This window comes from Tiliqua scincoides, chromosome 3 (assembly GCF_035046505.1).
Source record: "Tiliqua scincoides isolate rTilSci1 chromosome 3, rTilSci1.hap2, whole genome shotgun sequence".
Classification (NCBI taxonomy): domain Eukaryota; kingdom Metazoa; phylum Chordata; class Lepidosauria; order Squamata; family Scincidae; genus Tiliqua; species Tiliqua scincoides.
This window is the reverse complement of record NC_089823.1, coordinates 194,243,121-194,264,050: the sequence shown is the minus strand read 5'-3', so window position 1 is coordinate 194,264,050 and position 20,930 is coordinate 194,243,121. Positions and strand designations below refer to the sequence as shown.

The 20,930-nt window shown below is 44.1% G+C and overlaps 2 protein-coding genes across 3 annotated transcripts in view; one reads left to right on the top strand and one right to left on the bottom strand.

Annotated features, from left to right (window-relative positions):
- Window positions 1-7,438: 7,438 nt before the first annotated feature.
- On the top strand, window positions 7,439-13,161 carry SNORC (secondary ossification center associated regulator of chondrocyte maturation). The gene is made up of 3 exons (XM_066621487.1): window positions 7,439-7,553; window positions 11,584-11,766; window positions 13,052-13,161. The coding sequence occupies exons 1-3, from the start codon at window positions 7,439-7,441 to the stop codon at window positions 13,159-13,161; spliced, it is 408 nt and encodes a 135-aa protein (XP_066477584.1).
- A 3,711-nt stretch (window positions 13,162-16,872) lies between these two features.
- Window positions 16,873-20,930, bottom strand: part of NGEF (neuronal guanine nucleotide exchange factor) — a 63,560-nt gene continuing 59,502 nt past the window's right edge. For both annotated transcript variants that reach the window (XM_066620217.1, XM_066620218.1), the window contains 2 exons: window positions 19,884-19,988; window positions 16,873-18,687 (listed from right to left, as the gene is read on the bottom strand). In XM_066620217.1, the coding sequence (XP_066476314.1) occupies window positions 18,515-18,687; window positions 19,884-19,988 (278 nt within the window). In that variant the 3' untranslated portion in view covers window positions 16,873-18,514. The remainder of the gene's footprint in view (window positions 18,688-19,883; window positions 19,989-20,930) is intronic.

The following is a 20,930-nucleotide window of genomic DNA, read 5'->3' as shown; positions in this document are numbered from 1 at the left end:
GGTACCCCTGTTTTTCATAATGTCGTCATAATTGTAAATTAGAATTTGTTTCTTTAGGTTTGTATGCAGACATGCGCCTCTCAAGATAGGCAATTTCATAACTTTGCCTTATGCCTGTCATCTGTGCAGCAATTTCCCTCGCCCTCCCCAGAAATCTATATGCAATGGTTCTCTTGTCTTTATACCTTCCATAATTTCTCATTGCTGCATTTATTGATTACAGTATTTCTGTCCCATAGCTCACAATTAACACAATAACATTACAATACTGAAATAAAAACTAATCACATACAGCCAGAACAAATTATAAAATAGAGGAAACAGTATTGGCAAAAGAAGCAAACAAACTCAAAACAAAAAAGGGAGGGAGGTTAACCAGAAAACATGGAAGGAAACAGAAGAAAGGTTTTTGTTCGTTTCCACTGCCAAAACGCCAGTAGAGAGGGGGCAAACTTAAAGTCAAGGAGGAAGATTGCCACCTCAAAGAAGGCCCTCCCTCACATTACTATCAAGTGAACTTTAGGCAACAGTGCATTCGGTGACTGTCAGCCCAATCCTATCCCCGGCAGGTGCAACAATGCCAAAATGGCAACTGCTGTATCCAGCAGCTCAGCAGAGGCTGCCAGAGATCTCCTCGGGGACATTCATCACCTTCCCCTGAAAAGGGCATAGACCCTTCAATGGGGCTATTTGAGTCTACGCCAGCTGTTTTGCTGGCACAGAATGGAGCACCCCTTTGCAGCCTGACACAGAGGATAGGATCCAGTGGAGCAGGGCTTTGCTGGTTCCACCCCCCCCCCTGCCCAAGCAGGTCACTCTCCCACTCTGCCCTCCCCTGCACCGGAACGCCTCCCGCTGCCCCCAAACCTGCACTGCTGCCCAGCAGTGTGACTTAACCTCTGGGTGCTCCCGTGGCATCTCCTCTCAGTGCTGAGGCCCACTGTGGACAAGTGCTGAGGCCCAGTGTCAGCGGCCACTCCTCCCCAGGTGCCACAGATGTGCCTTATGGCAAATTTGTGACACCTGGCACTGGAGCTCAGCTCCAGCACTCCACAAGTATAGGATTGGGCCCTGTGTGAGCTGACACTGTTGACAAGCTTTGTGCTGGAAGGGATAAGACATCTTCTGTAGTTCTTGATCTGTGACGGCGCATTCACATTGCAGCTATCACGTGAGGAAGAGGCCTGTATTAAATGCTGTATTAAATCCTGGTCAGGTCTGGTCCACTCATGAGACCATGTCAAACAGCTGTTTCAGGTGGTGGCCTGGGGGGAAAATGGCTAGGCATAATTTATGTGTGTGCCACACCCATCTGCCACCTCTACCAGCCTCTGCTCACACTATGACCAGCCTTGCAGCACAGTTGCTGCTGGAGAAGCAAACAGGGAGGTGCTGCCACAGACATTCTCTTCCTGCTCATGTCTGCAGGTAGTGGGAAAAGGGGATCTTGGCTGTAGTAGCAGTTCCTCACTTTCTCTAGTCCAGTACCTTCCACAGTCTTTTGCCATCCGCCAAATGCCTGTGTAGTCGTTAGCAGGACAAAGACTTTTCCCCTCACTTTTATGTGCAGGCTCCTCCTCTTCCTTTTATTCTCACCACAGCTTGTAAAAGAGGTTGATGACTGGCCCAAGGTCACCCAATAAATATGACTGAGGAGAGATCTGAACCTGGGTCTTGCTGGTCGAAGTCCAACCATTACACCCTACTGGATTGGCCTACCACCTCTGCTGAGATCTGCTTCCTGAATGTTTTCCTTTGGGGAAAAAGGCAGGGGTGGGCTTGACAATCTGGGGAAAGCAGAAGAGAAAGTCCATGCAGAGCAGTTGATGATCTGATCATCAACCAAGATGGCAGGGAGGAGGGGGCAGAGACAGTGCACTAATGTATGCACTAAAAGGAGGCAGCAAAAATACTGCCTCAGGCACCAGTTAAGTTTTGACCAGGGCTGATCTGTGGTTTAGTATTTCCTGCATCCGCCTGTTCGGATTTTCCTGCTTCTTTGCAGGAAAGTGCTGTCTCGCTACTTAAATATAACAAAGGGCAGATAACAGTAGAAGCAAGAATCCCAGATGAAAATGTAGGTGTTTTGGCATCAGGCCCTGTGAAAGGAGATTAATGTCTTAGTGCCTTTTGCATTTCCGCCCTACTAGTCAAGAAGCAACTGTTTTTACCTTGTCCCAGCAAAGGTACAGCCAGTCGCCTGGTATGTCTAGATATATACACAGTCCTGGCCTTTTTGTAAACAAGTTTGTTTAACATTCAGCACAACGGTGGTGCTCTGAACAGACCCACACTTGCGCTTGCCCCATGACAGGCTTCCCTTTGTGCTCTTTTCAAAAGGGCTCTTTTCATTCACACACTGGCCATGTGCCCGTTGTGGCTACCTGAGTCCAGGCTGCCCACTCTTGGCCTCCAAGTGTGCTTGGTCCTTGCATTTCTGTGTCAACGCCTCTGGCTTTCCACAGCAGAAGCCTCCAAAGTGGGCAAGAAGATACTGATCTCTGCCTGGAAGCACTATTGATGTTGAGGGCTGTGGGCTTGGCCCTTCATGCCTAGGTATTCCCATGGAAAAATATTTGGGTACCCCAAACCTCCATCTTACTTTTTTTTTTTTTTTTGGTTTGTAGTAACTGAATCAAAGACTTTTGCAGATGTGTCTTCACACAAAGATCAGGCAAAGAATGAACCAGTAACCCATTTTTGGCAAGAGAGGAAAGCAAGGCCTCCAGAGCCTAATTGGAGCCAAGGTGACACAGACTTGGTCCTCTAGCTAGTAGCTAGAAATGTCATGGCTCCACTCTGTAGTTCAGGCTAGGTGTCTTTGAACATGTGCAAAGCGCAGTACCCTCATGACTCAGTAATCACCACCAGTTCCCCATTCAGAGAAAAGAGGTCAAGGGGTAAATAACCCTGCCCCAAAAGGGCTTGCACTCGAAAACAATGCAGCAAACAGCCGCTAGAAGAGACACTGTGTTGGGATGAACACAGACAGTTGCTCTTCCCTGCTAATTATAGCACAAGCATCATGTTAAAAATTTCCCCTGTGCCCAGTTAGTAGGGGTTTCCTTTCCCAATATATGTGAAGTGGAATACTGTGCAAGTGTACTCAGAAGTAAGACCCATTGAATTTTTAATGGATCTTATTCCTAAGAAAGTGTACACAGGATTGCAGCCAAAGCAGTGAGACGACACTCCCTTTTCTATTGGTCCTGCTTTCACAGCTATTTCAGGCTTACAACGCTTGCTTCTGACTCAAATGACTGAACAATGAGTGGGTTGCATTTGTTCCTCTTCTCTGTCTGGCTGCACTTTGTAGGGCTGAGCAAATGGCTCTCTGTTGACTTTAAAGCCTCTCTTAGGAATATTATATACAGCTTTGCCTTTAAGATGCTGCTTGGATGAATGGAACATTCTAGAAGGTTTGCAAAACTCCAGAGCTGCAGACATCTGTTATGACAAGGAATATAACAGCAAAATCATTTGAGCTGCAATGATCTGGCAGCTGTCATTGAAGTGTGCCCCCTGCATGATGTTGGAAGGATGGAGAGCTGTGGCCCAGTAGCAGTGAATGCCTGGCTCTGCAGCTATGGAACTGAGTGACCATGGGAAACCCATTGTGCTCAATTTCAAGCCTTCCCAGGCAGGGTGACCAGATGTCATAACTGCAAAAGAGGACAAAGCATCCCAAAATGTAGGATATTCAAGACAAATGTAGGACATGACAACAATAAAAGTGAAAAACACTCGTATATTGATTTCATGTGGTTAATTTAAACACTATATTATTATTAAATTTAAATCTGTATTACATATAATTTATTAATTACAAGAAGGCTCTGCGCTGCCTGCTCACAGGGAAAAGGAGGACATTTAAGTTCTTTTCCAGGACACAAGATTTAAAAGAGAGGGCATGTCCTGGAAAAGAGGACATCTGGTCACCGGTTCCTAGGTCCAGATCTTCTCTTTATCATAGAAGCTGTTACTCAGAGGTCAAATGCCTGCCTTGCAGGCACAAGGTCTCAGGTGCAATCCTTACATCTCCCGGTAGGGCTGAGAAAAGATGCTTGTCTGGAACCTTGGAGAACCTATCAGTCAGTGAAGGCAATACTAAGTTAGATTGTCTCCTGGGTTTGATCTGTTGCAAGGCAGCTTCCTATGTTCAATAGACATAGTCTGCCTGCATAAAATGGAGGTATTTCTCATGTAGCCCAGCCCTACACCGCATCAGTCATGTTTGTAAGCCATGGTCTAATTTAGCCACCCATCTTGCACTGTTCTTGCTTCTGGATTTTATCAATGAATTGTGGGGCTGATCTGTGCAGAAGTTACATAAGGCAGCATGGGGCAATGCCGGGTGGTCCCAAGATATGCTATATACCTGTAAGAGCAGCAATGATTTGGAATGAAAGAACTCTACACTGGCTCAACGTGCCACTTAATAGAGTCAAACCGGACCATCTTTCACACAGGCTGCAGTGCACATGAGTGGTGGACCACTGGCAGCTTTAGTGCAAATCATGGAGTTTAGATGTACTTTGGGAGAGCATTTAACTTCTCAAAAGCAGCCACTGCAGATGTACCCTTTCTTAAAATTTACATTTTATGAAAGTTTAAAATTTGATAATGTATCACACATATACAAATTACCAGTGCCAATCGAATCCGTAATTGTACATAATATTCTCTATATAAGCCATAAACTGCCCTTCTTCTCAGATATGGTCATTTTTGTCTCATTATATAATAAATGGCTGTCATTGTTTCATTAGGGAGCCTGCAGCAAGAGTTCACCATCCCATTAATATCTAAAATAAATTGATTTATTCAGTTGTATTTTTGTTCCATGACACTGTTTATACCCTGGTTATATTGGAATTGATATATTCCAATCAATATATCTGAGGGCTCCAATGCCATTTTCTCAGTAGTATATACTTCATGATCTGAACCTTTAACACTTCATTTCCAGCATGATCTCATAGTCAACTCTTATCAAATTGTCACCACATTTGAATTGGACAAACTTTAAGTGAGATTAATGGTCAAAGCTATGCAGTTTGCAGGGAACAAACACCAGCAGTTGTGATAAAGCACCACACTCTGTAGACTAGCAGTGCCCAAACTCGCAACCTCTGTGCAATGGCTCATCATTTGAGCAGACCTGGCCACCAGGACACTCTGGGCAGTTGCGTATGTTGCCCGGCATTCCAGAAGGCTGAGCGACAGGACTTCCGGACAGACGTGACTGCCCAGAACGTCCTGGTGGCCAGGTCTACTCAAACAACAAGCCATGCGGGGGCAGAACAGAAAGGTCTGCTCACCGAGTGGACGGGTTCATCCAAACTCTGGATCCAGCCTCCAGGCTGTGGTTTGAGCAGCCTTGCTGTAGACCATTCCCAATAAACTAATATCCAGGGCATCTCTTAAGTGCATGTGTGCCCTTAGCTCTTTCTTACTTAAATTGCACAGAAACTGACAATTTTCAGAACAGAAATTGTCAGAACAGACAATTTTCAGAACAGAAATTGTGTGTGTGCACAATTTGGGTTGGAAGTTTCCTCTGTTACCAAGTCCTTGACCAATTTTTCCAATAATTTCTCTCACACTTTAACTAAAGCATTTTATTCTGGGTTTCAAAAGCCAGTTCAAGCCATTATAAGTGGTCGCGTCCAGGGTGAAGGAAAAGGAAGTAACAGAAAGATGCAAGTGCCCATGTAGGGCCACAGAGAGAGCGCTGAAATGCTGCCTGGATTGCAAGGCAAACCACTGGATCTCTCTCTTAAAAGTAGCACTTTTGTTAGACGAAAACAATATTCACAGTATTCAAACTGGAAAAAATGTTGTCAAATGATGAGAAAAAAACCAGGCCTGCTCTTGTCCTGTTGCCTTAAAAGCAGCTTAGGGTCAAACTAGATGTTATCTCTAGTTGCAGAACATGGCCATACGGAGGATTATTTTTGTTTGCAAATAGCAAGGGGGGGTACAACATATGGTACAAACACACCAGGAACATTGCTAGTAGGACTTCAGTACTTTCTATGCTGCTATCTTGATCCCAATCACATGTCCCCCTGTGCACTATATTTAACTGAAAGTTTTTTCAACTAAAACAAGTATGTTTGGGGTGGGGGAGTGCAATTGTGATCATAACTGCAGAGGAGGCAAAACTTCCCTTTCCAGAGTTCTCCCATGTTTCACAATGCCCCTTTTCCACTTACAAACGTGTAGGATCACACTGCACAAATAGGCAGACCTGGTTTGACCCTTAATGAGTAGAAATCAGCAGCTGGAGCTTTACACACCTGCACAGTGATGACATGATTGTGTGATCATGTCTACAAACTGTTCTTAAAGGCTGATTGTTTAAATGAAAGTGCAGTTGGTTTTCCAGCCAGGAAAATCAAAATCTACCTTGCCAGGTGGGAAACTGAGCAAAATGACAACTGCTGTACTTGACAATAAGGAGAGCACAGAAACACAGCTCCTTTTTTATGATGATGTACTGGTTGGAAATGAAGCAAGACATTGTGGCTTTTCTTGCATTGTCTACCATTACAGCAATACTTTAGTTAGTGCACATAGGCCAGAACGCTTGAAAGCTGGAGGCAAGTTATTTACTTACTATGCCAATGGGAAGAATATTATGACCATGTCCTCATTTCTCAAACACAAAGGCTAAATAATATTGTTTAAATGAGAGCTGAAAAGTAAGGAGAGGGCCTGGAATATTTCCCGTTTGGTGTGGTCTGACTCTACTTGTTCTCAGATGCTTTGGTAGCGGTTGGAGAGGAGCAAGTCTTTGGCCTCCATTGGCTCAGCATCTCCATTATAGGCATCCCAGCAGTTCCTTTTGCTCTAAAATGGAGTTCAGGCACTTTCAAAATATATACCAAGAAAAAGAGAACTTGCAGGCTTACAGTGTTGACCTACTTCTGTACCCCAGGATAACTGGAGCAGTGGAATGAATTATTACTTGGCCTGAATGAGGAGCTTACAGCTTTTCTGCCTTCCTGTACTGAGGAGAAGTACTGTAAGCAGAGGTGTTTGTTTTCGGTGAGTAAAATAGGATTATAAGCTAAATCTTACTGAACTCAATTGGTTCACTTCTGAGTAAAATAAAGAACACTGTTTTCAAACACCTCTAATCTGTATGTGAAAATGTACCCTATGATGTCTCCGCGTCAGAGTTTGTGCTTAATGTATACTGTAATGCAGTCTTAATTGGGCACATTATCCAACGCCAGGACCATTTTGTTGGAGTCCTGTGGCAAACCCTGTACTAGATCCCCATAGCACCCCCTGATGGCACATTAGGGGCTGCCGTTGCAACTAGTACTTGATAGGACCCAGATTGGCCTGGCCTGGCCTGGGACCCCCTAATTGATATAGGCCCTCAGGCAGTACAGTGGCATAGCTGGCCCCTTTGGCACTCAGAGCCATGACTTTTGATGTCAAACCCCACGCCCCAGAAGTGCCTGATCCGGAAGTAACTGCTATGACATCACCACCAATTGCTTCTGAATCTGGGACACTTGAAGTGGGTGCAGGAGTAGGTATTGTGGCGCAGCAGTGAGGAGGCCTTTTGACACTCCTCAAGGTGTGGTTTCCCGGGCCCTGGAGCAGTGTCTCTGCAGCCACCCCAACATTATCAGTATTGTTTAACTTCTCAAAATGTTTCAAGTTCAAAGAATTTGTAAATCATATTTTGTATCTGGCATTAGACTTAAAGCTGAGATATGAAGACCCTGAGATATGAAGATTTCAGGAGAAGCCACGTCATAGAAAATCTAAAAATGTTTTGTATTGAAGCAGGTAGAATTTTGCATCCAAATAGCTGAAATGACCCAATTTAGGAGAACACATCAAAATAGCTCTAAGGTGGTAATTTGTCTTTATAAGGTTCTCAGTAACTGTTTGGATGATTTGCATTATTGGATCACATTTTCTTGTGATCCAATGGGACAGAGGAGACCAATCCTGGATCAGCAGGGAATAAGACCCGGATGTGCCAGCCCAGCACCTGTGGTGCTGTGTGTTTCTGTTACAACTCAGAGTGTTTCACAGTTAAGTCATGTTACAAACTTCCTTTTATTGAAGGGTTGGATGACCTCTGCTTCCCTTAGTGGTTGTTATCTCACCAAGAAATCGGTCCCTTTGGCTTGCCTAGCCAGCTCTGGTCAGAACTGTGTTTGCTTGGGCAAAGATTTATGTACTGATGTCCTTAACTTGCCAACAAATGTCAAGGATGTGACTTGAACAATAGAACTTGGAAGAGGAATTTCTGACCTTGACAACTAGAAGTTGTCATTGCTATGACAGGATCCTGAAAACACAGGTGTGGTAGTTCAGCAGCTTCATCTTACCACTAGCTTTAGACTTATCACCGGCTGTTGTGCCCAACCTTATCCCATTGCTAGCGTCATCTTAATTAGCATGCAGAAAAGGCATGTGAAAGCTTCTCCGTAAGTTTTAATGTGGACATTATTGTGTGTGATGAACACAGTCTCCATCTGTGCACAGCGGTACTCAAATTCAGGTTTAAAGCTTGCTCAATCAGTGATGGCAACATTAGTTTCCAGGCCAGCTGGGAACTGTTGGCTTTTATACTAACATTTATACGTTGTGAAACTCAATTTCTAGCTCACCTTAATGGGTGGGAGAAATTGAGTACCACTAAGATGCAGATGCATTGGTGTGAGTTCCACACTCTAAGCATGTGTGAATCAAACAGGTCTGTTGACTGGCCAATCCTGAGCTGCTCGGCACCCAGAGGAGCAGCAGCGCCAAAATGGCTACTGCTGCATCCTATGGGCTTCAGGCAGCCTCTGGAGTCTCCTTGGGGGAAGGCCCAAGCCCTATGCTGGCTATTTTGCCAGCACAGAGTTGAGAGGCGCCGTGTTGGGCCTCAAGAGCTGATGCAGAGTTCTGAATTTGGCAGAGCAGAGCTCCACCAGTCCTACTGCCTTCCCCCTGCCCTCCCATCACCCTCTTCCCACCCCTGAATGCCACCCCCGTGACCTGACTAACCTCTCCGCCGCCTAGAGCTCATCCCTTGCTCTGTGCAGCAGGCCTCTGGCTAGTGCTGGCTCAGGACAAACTGGCGCTGAGCCGGCGCCAACGCTGACCAGATGCTGAGTATTGCGGTTGTGACTTACGGCATGTTTTCAACACTCAGCGCTGACGGCGGGCTGGCACAAAGAGCTCAGGATTGGGCTCTAAGTGACCCTGTCCATTTGCTGCTAGGATCTTTTAGGAGGACCTGACTTGAAACGGAGCTAGGCCAATGGCCCGTCTCAATTTAGGCTGCCAGTTCTGACTGTTCAGCCCTCCACCTTTTGATCATTTGAGTGGCAATGCTGTGGACTGTAGTTAAGAGCCCCTCAAGCATGAACAGTGAGTGCTCTCTGCTGGCTTGAAGTGAGCCTTACCATGATCCCTGGTGGTCTCGGTTTTTCTTATATAGCGCATTCTTACATTAAAAAATAATAATTCCTTGTATAAGCTCTTGCTTTGTCCTCTGTCAAGCTCCTGTTTCTTTTGGTCCTTAGTTTTATTTTTCCTTAGGCCAGATGGTCATCTTACGTGATTAGAAGGTCCTGGCTTTGGGTGCTTTGTGCAAATTTTCGGCTTGGTGTGACATTTCCCGTGGTTTCATCAGAGCCCTGCAGAATGTCTCCCATCCTTGTTAGGGCCTCTGCTCCATCCCACCTGAACAAAATGAGCATTGAGAGCTGCCTTCTGGGGCCAGCCGCATATAAACAGAGAAGGCTTTTTTAGTTCCTCCAGAGCCTGCTTGGGGGAAAAAACAGGACATGAATTGCAAGATCACAGAATATGTAGTTTTCTTGGAATCTCACCTGAGAAGGCATCACAGGGGCACAGTCAGGGAAGGGTCTGGGTTCTCATCTACCCAAGTGCCAGGTCTGTTTGCCCTGCCTGTACTGGGCTGGCAGGGATGACTGCTGTGGGTGTGAGAAGGGAGGAGATCACCAGTGCAAAGACTCTATTAATACTGCATCTATGCTCAGTGCTGTTTTCCCTTTTACTGTGCCAAGTGGTTGCGTAAAATTGCAAGCACTTTGTAACTCTGAATTCACCAGCAGACAGAGGTGTGAAGAGCCCAAATGAAATCCTCTTGTATTCCTAGGCTGACAAGCAAAGGTAATAGGAGCATAATGTGTTGTTGTCAGTGTACAAATAAGCTTTGTGCCGACAGAGAAATTGGGTCAGGTTGCTTACATTGTTCAGAAAGAGAAAGGCAGTAAATATAGACTATGCAACACATGTAAAAAATACAATAATCAGAAATCAAAGGCATACTTCTGTTGTAGGAAACGGTATAGTCCTGTTGTAGCACCACACAGATCTGTGGTTTGCTAACACAGAGGGAATAGTGGTGCCCTCTATTAGACACCACAGTTCCTGTCTAACCTTGCTTCAGGCAATCTTGCCTGAGAAATTTTAAAGGAGAGTCTGCAATGCCCCCAACAGCCACTAAGTGATGCCCACACTGAAGCAGGCCCTGAGTGTGCTCACCTCGAATCACTGCACTTGAGGAGTGGAGAGGCAGAGGAGACAGCACGGCCCATGCTGCCAGCAATCCAGCTACATTTGTCACTATCTGGGGTCCATATGAAAGAAGTGGGGGTGGGGTGCCTGTGCTGAGGGCCCCTATAAAGCTTGACCCCATGCTTAGGGTGTCAACTATCTCCTGGTCCCTCTCTTGCCCTTGTTTTCCCACCCCTGCTGGGAATACAGCTGCATCTTCCTCTTCCTATAAAACAAAAACTAATCCCACTAACTCAAGGACTTGGGGGAGTCACAGAAGGGCACCTGGTGGGGCAAGACAGGAAGAAGAGAAATTTATGCCGGCAGACTTTACATAAATTTACAGGCAGACCAGGTGCATGTTGTGTGACCCTTCAGCTGGGTTCAGCTGGCCTACAGCTGCTTTCGGATTAGGTTAATGCAAAGTTCCCTCTTAGCCTCCCCCTCCCCTCTCTCTGCATAGTATTGTGGATCTGGAAACCTACACAAACTCTCAACCCACAGACATCCCCCCACCCTGCATCCTTCTGTTAAACCCAGGGAAGTTTACACACTGGCTGGAATCACACAGCAGACAAAGCGAGAGAGAGAGAGATCCAACTAGTCCAGTGGTGTCAAACTAGTTTCATACAAAGGGCTGAATAGAATTCATGGTGTCTGCTGAGTACAGAAGTGATGTCATTAAGCAGGTGATGCTCAGAAATAAGCACTTTTTTCTCAGGAACTCATTGGCTGCAAATGACAGGAGAGAAAATATGCATATCTTGAAAATAAAGGGATAGGCGAAGCAAGGCAAACTTTCAAGGGGAGATTTTGAATGTACTGCTGGAGGGAGGTAAAAGGCTCAAAGCTATGGGACAACGGAATGTCTCTTAATACTTAATCCAGCAGGGGGCAGTGCTTTCTTATTCATTGCTATCTATTGTAAGGTACATTGCTAAGTGAGGCACTAAGGCTTAATGACCTTTCAGCACGCTAGCATTGCACTCAGTTTGTTGTGTCAAGAGACTAATTGGGCATTTGTGTTTCTTCCAGCAGAGTACCCCCAAGGACCCATCCCCACACTGTGGAATGATCCGCCAGAGCTGCAATCAGGAGTGGGCCCCTTAGAAACTACCACCACTGCCAGGTTCTCAGATTCTCCAGGATTCCCACCTTACACTTCTGATTATGAACCAGAGGACACGACCCACCTCCACCGACTGGATGATGGGAATGGTACATGTTCGGGGGACCACTTTCCTCTTGTTTTCAGATTGCTGTGTTGGGGAGGCTGTAATCAACTCCCCAATGCTCAGATTATTGAACCTTGAGAGCAGACTGAGGCTCAAATCCTAACCAACTTTCCAGCGCTGGCATAGCAGTGCCAATGGGACGTGTGCTGCATCCTGCAGTTGGGTGGCATTCATAGAGGCCTCATCAAAGTAAGGGAACGTTTGTTCTCTTACCTTCGAGCTACATTGCCCTTATGTCAGTGCTGGAAAGTGGGTTAGGATTGCACCCTTCGATGCAGAGCCCACATTCCAGCCAAGCCCTGAATTAACAGAATGGCTGTTGGCAAGTATCTCTCTGCCTTAACTTCTTATCTGTTCAACAGAAATAATAAAGGATCTACTTCAGAGAATGATTAAGAGGACTGTAGGACACAAAACATACTGCAGAATAGCAACAGTGATAAAATCTATTCCTTCACCATTCCCAGCAGAGATGAAATGGAACTACCAGTACAAAGAGGAGAATGCATAATTCTCACACTGGAGCTCCCAGTTGTAGGATGGACATCTGCAATAAACTAGCAAACTATCTCATTACTTTATATTTCTTCTTTGTGCTGTCCCACTTCTAGTTTAGTTTCACCAGTTTTTAGCTTATTGAATGCTGGCTCTGAATAAGTCTGAATTCTGAGACAAGATGGTACTGTAAGCTATATTGTCCATTTATTTGGCCTGATACAGGGGTCAGATATTTCTGAAAGAAATGTTTGAGATCCTTAAGATCTAGAAAGAGAATATACACGTGATTACAGTGCTCTGCCCACACACTTGCATGATTATTACTAAAACTTCTGGAACTGAGTGGGAGCCATTGATTTTCCCAGTTTACAATTACTATTTATTTGCCCTGTAAACATACAGAATAATGGAATGCAGTCATCTTCCTCAGCTTGCTGATCTGGAGCTTTCTGCCTCAACCAGCAATGATGCATATGACAGGGATTGTATAATTTGGGGCGTGCAAACATCATGGGTCCTATACTTTTTTGCTCTTCCCTAATTGATCCACTAGCTAAATGTTGTGGTCAACTGCTGTTGATTTAGAGAGTGTGTTAGAGGGGCTTTGGGCATAGCCTTGTTTGAGCTGATTCAGTGTAGTGCAGTGTTCTTAACCAGGCACTGCAGTATGTAACAGAGGTATTTGTTGGAACGCAGCATATATTTTTCAGTATATATTTTCTGTAACCACATTTCTGTTCCTCTGAGCCTTTCTCTCTTGTCACCTACAGGGTCTCTTGGTCCTGGAGCCATTGGTGCCATAGTGATTGCTGCTCTGTTGGGCACGTCTGTGATTGTGGCCTTGATTGTCATCGCTCTGCGAAAGTTTTCTGCTTCCTGAAATCAATAAACAGTGTGTGTGTGTGTGTGTGTGTGTGTGTTTTTTTTTCCTAAGACACCCTTGTCTGAGCTTCCTCTTTCCTCTGTGCTCTTTGTGAGAAATGGGTAATACAAGGTATTTTAGAGCCTGTATTTCCCAAATATCACAGTAAAGCCTTCCTCTTCAACCACCTGGGATCAGGGCCACTTAGTGTGCTGATTTTTCTGATATGTAGGTTTTGAGAATGTATGATTTGTCTTGTTTAATGACTGCATTTAATGTTGGGTGGTCTTTGCCCTTTTTGGCCATGAATTCAAAGCTTGGGAAGCTGCTGCAACTATCATGTTCCCAACTTGTGCACAGAACAAGTGATAAAGGGAATGTATTATTTAAGTCATGGTTTTCTTGTGAGCTTGTGTCTGATTTTTTTTTTTTTTTGGCAAGTATTTTGCTATACAGTATTGATTTAAGTCATGTTAACTCTACACCTGTGCTTACAAGCAAAAGCCCAACCTAACAATGAGAGGTTCAATTACTACAGCAAGAATAAATGGTAATCTACTGCTTAGCTTCTACTTTCTGCAGCATTAGAAGCTGCTCTGTTGGGGGGGGAGCAGTGATACCTTGTATTTATTTTCAGAAAGCTTGATTTTATGTTCTGTTCTCATTAAATGAAAATTTCAGTTTTTTAAAAAATATATTTAATATTAATACAAAAACATGCAAATCTTGTTCATATTTAAGATATGAGAGGGCCCAATTATCAAGCTGGGAGAGCCCAATTATAACCAGGGCTGGATGAAATTGCTTCTGGGAGGGGTACAATCAGCCTGTGGGCCTTATGTTTGACACCTCAGGTCCAGTTCAACAATTTTTAACACTTTTCTCTCATAGCACACTGCCCTCTATGGTCTTCTCTATGATGTTCATTTCTTGTGAACTCACTTCTGGTTTCCAAGAGATTCTTCGGGTTCTGCGGTCCTGTTTCTAGGACATCTGTCTGTAGTAACAGAGATTGCCTGTCCTCCTTCCTCAGCCAAAACAGCCACAGAACAAAGACTCACCATTTCTCTCCCAAATTACTGTGTGTCTGCTGGCTTCGGTCTTGTTGCTGAAAGTACCTGAATTAAACATGGCTTCTTTCCATTCAGCAAATCTTCTTTCTCTCCCCCCCCCTTTGCTGGGTTCCCTTCACAGACAGATTGTCTTCCGAAACATGTGAAATAGTCCCACTATCGGAGTAGCAGCGTGTGGTTGGTTGGGATGGGGGATTCTCAGAGGCCCTGTGCTCCTTTGCTGTGTGTGCGTAAAGAGTTAAAGGTTCATCAGGCAAAATGCCTCCATCTGACCATCACCCCCCCCACCAGACCAAAGACAACTTCCACTTCCTTTGCCCAACATAAAAAGGGGAGCAAAAAAAGGGAGGAAGAGCAAAAGTAGAGTCAGGAAAGGTGCTTCTGATGCAATTCTAGCAGTACCTATTCAGAAGTAAGTCACATGGCATTTAATAGAGTTTCCTTCTAGGAAAATATAAGTTGGCAGCTAAGCCAATGTGAGTCAGACAGTGGCAACGGTAACTTTCCTGCCCTCCTTTGCTCATCAGTGAAATGATCCTATCATGACCATACAATGTATGCCTATTCAGAAGTAAGCCTATGTTCAACAAGACTTACTCCCAGAAGGTGTAAGTAGGATTACACCTCATGCCCTGTAGTGGTAGGGAATGAACAAGAGTGAAGCAGGAGCGCATTAACTTGAAATATTGTTGTCTGCTTTTCTAAGTAAGTATGGGGTGGTGGGGTGCCTGCTCTGGGGCACAATCCTATGACTGCTTGCTCAGAAGCTCCAAGGAGTAGCTTGGCAACATTTGGCTCAGCCTTGTGCATGCTGGCACAGAAAATAAACATGTGAATCTTGCTGTCACTGGCAAGAGCCAGGGCACTTTAAGCTCTCAGAAGGGCAGACCCTCAGGGGAAGCTCCCACCCCTTTTGGCAGGCAAGTGCTACTGGGATACATGCACAGGAAGTCTGCCAGAGGCTACCTGGCAGTGCCCCCAAAAAAGAGTAGGACAGCTTTTACCTCAAAGCCCTGGATCGCAGTGAACATGTGGTCACAAATTCCCATGTGAGTTGAAACTCCTGAATGTATTTTTCCATAAAATATCTGCATGTTTGGTTTGGGCCTTAGTTTAATGCCATTGGTTGATACCTTCCCAACCAATGAAACCTCATTGCCTTTGGTAAATTAGCACATTCAAGGGAAATTACAGCACAGGCTTCTCCCTGCTTTGATCATTTTCTACATGCAGGATGTTTTTGTACAGGGAAGGATTCAAAAATATGACTTTTGATATGAAGTAGAACAGCTTACCACCTCACCCTGTATAGTGTATGATTATATGAATGTTTGAGGCTGGCTTGGGTAGGAGAGGGCTAACTCCTGGCAAAATCAAATGAATCTACCATGAACATCAGTCTTTGAAAGGGCTTGTTTGGTCTGTTTTTTTTCATAACAGAAACATTAGTTTTTCATTTTATTCAGGTGCTGTCAATGGCCTATGCACTTAAAAACCTACACACCTTTGCAAAAATACCTTTGGTTACCACCAGACTGACTGTGGAAGAAGTTAACTGTACATTGTGTACCTTTGTGGCAACCTAGCACTCTAAAGATTACAGCAAAGTGACTTCAACCTTTAAGTGACTCTTAAAAGATTTGTTGAAACAGCAGGAGTGGTTGCAGTTTAGTGAATGCCAGGAGTTCCTGCCCTTTCCATAACACAGCTGTTGTATGACTGTAGCACAGTACAATTTAGTAAGCTATTTGTTGGGTACAAAGGAGACGATGAAATTACTTGAACAGTATTGTTTAAAAAATCTCCCTGCCAAGCAGTGCTAGTGCCTTAGCTGAGCAATGTCTAACTTTTGTAAGGAGGCTGAATTGAGCTGGAATGTGATAGAGACCTGGATCACCTTACTGATGCCAAATCTCACCCAACTGGGCTGTAAATCAAGTTGGTTGCAAGCAATGCTGAAAGAGATTTTGGGGCCGCAGTAAAGCTGTCCTTCCAAATGTGACAGAAACAGAGGTTGTTCACACATTTCAAATTGTACCACTTGAAAAGAACAAGTATTCTCAATAAAAAGGTACAAAGGGTGTGGTGATGGCCAGCTGTGCAGTTATCGCCCTACCTGCAAGTTTCATGGAAACCAAATGTACTGGTCCTTCTGTTTCATTTGCCTTTTCTCCCAGCTGTTTTTGTTCACCTGGTAGAAAAGGCAAGCTTATCTACCACCTTGGTGAAAGAGGTGGGGGAAGGAGAGATTGCATCATGTGTATTATTTACAATTACACACTTATTTCCCTAGATTTATATTTGAACAGACAGGGCCGAGGATCTCCCAAAGACAGTTTGGGAAGAAAGGCAGTCTAAAAGGGTAAGCATGAAGATAGTTGGATTCAAATGCTGTGCACAAAGATTATCCTGGATTCTGTCCCTGGCATCTCCAGTTGAAGGCTGAGTAAACCTCAGTTAGCTGCTATCTGCCTGAACATTACTGAGCTCAGTGGCATAACATCTTCACATGTTCATAAACCTGGGAACTACTCCAAGCACGCTAGAATGCAGCATACCCACCTACCTAGGTGCTGCTTGTCTTGTAGAAGTAAATGTTAAGAGTGTTGAAGCTAAATAACCACCTATCATTAGTAATTATTTATACAACACCTTTAATATGCAAAGTGCTTTACAATCTTTGTTCTGTGGATCTTAGTCTCATGGCTGACAGATGATTGTCCTTCGTCAAGTTCTCTCTCCATCTCCCTTTCAGAAGCTCCTGGTTGTAAGTTTTGCATTGGAGGAGATGCTTCCCTGTTCCTTTTGGCTCTTTGTTTCCTATATACACCAGTTTGACAGTATAATACATACAGTTCATGCACATAGCTATTTGGCCGAGACTGCACAGCTGATGTTCAACAGGCCTTCCTATTGCTTTAGTACAACATTTAGTAACAAAAATGTCTTTTGCCTAGCACCCTCACTTTCTCTCTTTGCATGAGCACTAATCGGAGTGTAATCCTGCATTGACAAGGATGCCCTCCATTCAGAACTCTCTCTGAACCTGACAGAAATATTCTTTAAAGTACTGGCCTCAGAGTTTGGATATTTACATAAGGAAAGGCAATAATACAGAGCTTTGCTGGCTACAATGGAGTGCTCTAGCTCTCCAGAAGTGGTATCTCCATTAGTGTCATTTGGCTGTCAGGACATTGCTTTTATTGTTCTTGTTTTCCAATGATGAGCAATTTCTAAATAGCACAGACCCTACCTCCAAAACTGACATAGGATAGTGTTCTCACCCCAAGCAATTCGGTGTAGCATGTGTTTAGGGCAACTGAAATCTTGGGCAATTCACTCCGCCACCATCTCTTAGCATGTCTGCAATATTCACACATGATAGTTTAAGATAGATAGCCAAGGATGAGAACCTGTCTAAAATATAACTAGTGATTGCTTGCATGACAGGATCTGCTGGGCCTGGACTGACTTTGTATGTTTGCTACCGACCTGTTTAGTCAAAGTTAGTGCTCTGAGAGACATGGGTCAGGCGGTAAACATAGTAGGCCGGAAAACACCAAGGATTATATCCTCAGGTCTGCCTCTGGGACCAATTCCCTTTAATTTTAAACAGGGCAGCTTCCCTCTTTCAACACTCTTCTGCAAATGGGGAGTCCACTGTTTCTCTTGGGATTACAAGTGAATGAATACTATGAAGGATTTTGAGCTGGAGAAGATGGTGCTCTGCAACATGAATTTCTCTGTTCTATTGGTGCAACATCTGAGATACCAATCAGTGTGCTTGTGTTGACAGTCCAGACTCAAATCCTAAGGAGAAACTTCTGAGGGTGGAGGCATTGGTGGTGACAGTTTACTTTCAAGGGAATTCTGTTCCAAAACTCTCTGCTTTTATCTTGACATCACTTAATCAAATACTGCACCTTCTTGTACCTCTGGGTGGTATTGAAGAATCAAGCTGCCAGCCTCCGGAGCCTGGATATAGTTTTTCCCCCAAGTTCTCAGTGTTCATTGTTTTCTCATCATGCAAAGTTAAGAGATATGCACTCTTTGGAGCTTGTAGTACAATAGGAAAGACATTTAAGGACAGCTTACAGGCACCATGGTAGCCTCACTTCTTTTCAAGTCTGTCTTCAGAGATGTTATCCATGTGTGCAAACAAGCCCGCTACTTGGAGGTGAAATGACTTGCTTCTCAAAAGCGAATATTCTTGTGTTGCCTCCCAGTTACCGAATCCCATTACCTCAACCTCTTCCATAAATTGCTTCTGAAGAAGAAAAGATACCTATGCACAATGATCATTGTCTATTTCTGCTGCCCATCTTCCTTCTCTGGCTGTCATCTGATTTGTGCACTCGGAAACACTCTTTCAAATTCTGAGATCGAATCTTGGGGTTCATTATCTCTTCACCCATAGAGCTGGGGAACCAGCCTCTTTCTTGATCATGCAAACGCTCCCCAAATATCCACCCTGAATGGGGGAAAAAAAGATAGTGGCAATAGACAGAGGCAACAAGAAGAGTTGCAAAAAGCGGGTTCATGAAATCTTAATGCGAAGGAAGTTAAAAAATGGTTTAGCCCAAGAAACCTTTAAATAAGCAATAAAAGTTTGAACTACAATTCTTTTTTAACCACTGGATCTTCTCAGAAGGTATTATGGGAAGCTGGTTATATAATCATTTTAGGGTTAAACAGATGCAACAACTTAGGGCCCAATCCTATCCAGTTTTCCAGTGCTGGTGCAGTTGTGTCAGTGGTGTGTGTGCTGCATCCTGTGGTGGAGGGGCAGTAACTGGGATCTTCTTAAGGTATGAGAACATGTGTTCCCTTACCACAGGGCTGCATTGTGGCTACACCAGAGCTGAAAAGTTGGATAGGATTGGGCTGGTAAAAATTCAGCTCCAGTTGGAGTAGAATCCTTTGAAATCAATTTGTCTAAAAATGGTGCAAGAAGAATAAACCCATGGAAATCATTCATTTCCTTTGGCCAGCCCAGTTCAGAGGGTATGCCCCACTATCTGAAAAATACTGTCCTCCAGGCATCCCATTTCTTCTGTTTCTTTAAAAAATGTCTACTCTGCTCTTCCTCCCGCATTCAGGCCAGCAGGGCAGCTTACAGGAAATACTAAAGCCTAAAAATGTAACAAATGAAAATATCATTAAAAATACACCACAGCTAAAATCACATCCAGGTAAGAGCAACACTAGCAGATGTTAAAATGAACAAGCCTCAGCAACAGAAGACTAATGGTAATTGAAATAAACAAGTGAAGACCTTTTGCTTAAAAACTATAAGGGACTCAGCTATCCTCTCCCAGAAAAGGGAATTCCATAGTTTGGGCACCGCCACTGAGAAGGCCCTGCACTTTGGTTGCACCACTTGTGATTCACTCAGAGATGGAGCCTATAGCGAGGTCTCAGAAATGAAATAAAATGCACAGGCAAATACATATGAGAAAAGGCAGTCTTTTTAATATCGGAGGCCTAAGCTCCATAAGGCTTTAAAAGTAACAGCCAGCACTTTGCACTGACCCTGGAAACACCCTGGCAACCAGTGCAGTTGGTAAGATCAGTTGTGATAACTGATGAATGTGTCTATGTTAGAGACAAAGTTCAGCTTATAGAGAAAAAGACTACTATTGTGGCCCATAGACTGACAGTCCTTACCGTCATCTGTCTTTTCCAGGATGTTCAGTACATCAGCCAGTTCCAATGACAGCTCATCTGGCTGCTGAGCCACATAAGGGTGGACACACTGTACTTGGGGACAATCTAGCAGAAGGAAACAAACCAGTTAACACAGCAGCTATAACCCTTAGGGCGCAATCCTAACCAACTTTTCAGCACCGAGGTCAGGGCAATGCAGCTCTAAGGTAAGGGAACAAACATTCCCTGACCTTGAGGAGGCCTCAGTGACTGCCTCCCAACTGCAGGATGCAGCACACACCCCATTGCCACAGCTATGTCGGTGCTGGAAAGGTGGTTAGGATTTTGGCCTCAGTCATCTAGAGTTAGATAATAAATAAATCTCCCATTTTATATAAATATGACAAAACCCACTACGTTATGTAGTGACCAGGCCTATTTCTTTTTCTGACATATCCTGGAAATCATAAGATGTGATTGGTTCTGCAATATAAACTTAATGACACTTCTGTTTTCTGTAATTTTCAACTACAAAAGTGCAAGCTAGAGATTTGCTATCTCTGCATCAAATGCTTCAATAAGTTGGCCAGCAAGTAAAAGCTTGTGTGTGGTGGTAGTGATGGGGGGACTATGCTGTTGACAGTAAAGCTGACTATTTGTTATCTAATTATGGTGTGGGAATTTCTCTTTGTGCGTTGATAGTGCAAATACCCTTTTGGGAGAAGCACATGTTGCAGTGGGACAGTGGACCAAACTATATCAGAAGATAGGGTAGTGGTCTCAAAGCACACAATTGTCTGCCTGAAGACATGCAACAGAAAGGGAAGACAAAGCACTCCCAGTAAATAAGGCAGAATTTCACTCAAGACCTCAGGATACTGGCAGTAGATGTAACTTCCCTGGCCAGCCAGGTTTACAATATGAGGCTCAGGAAATGACTGAGACAAATACACCAGATAAATATGGAGCAGTGAAGGGCATATAATTCTGAAAACCCTGCCACATCTTGAAATTGATTTGAAATGTTACTCAAGTATGATGAGGAAAAGAATAGGGCAGATAATCTTT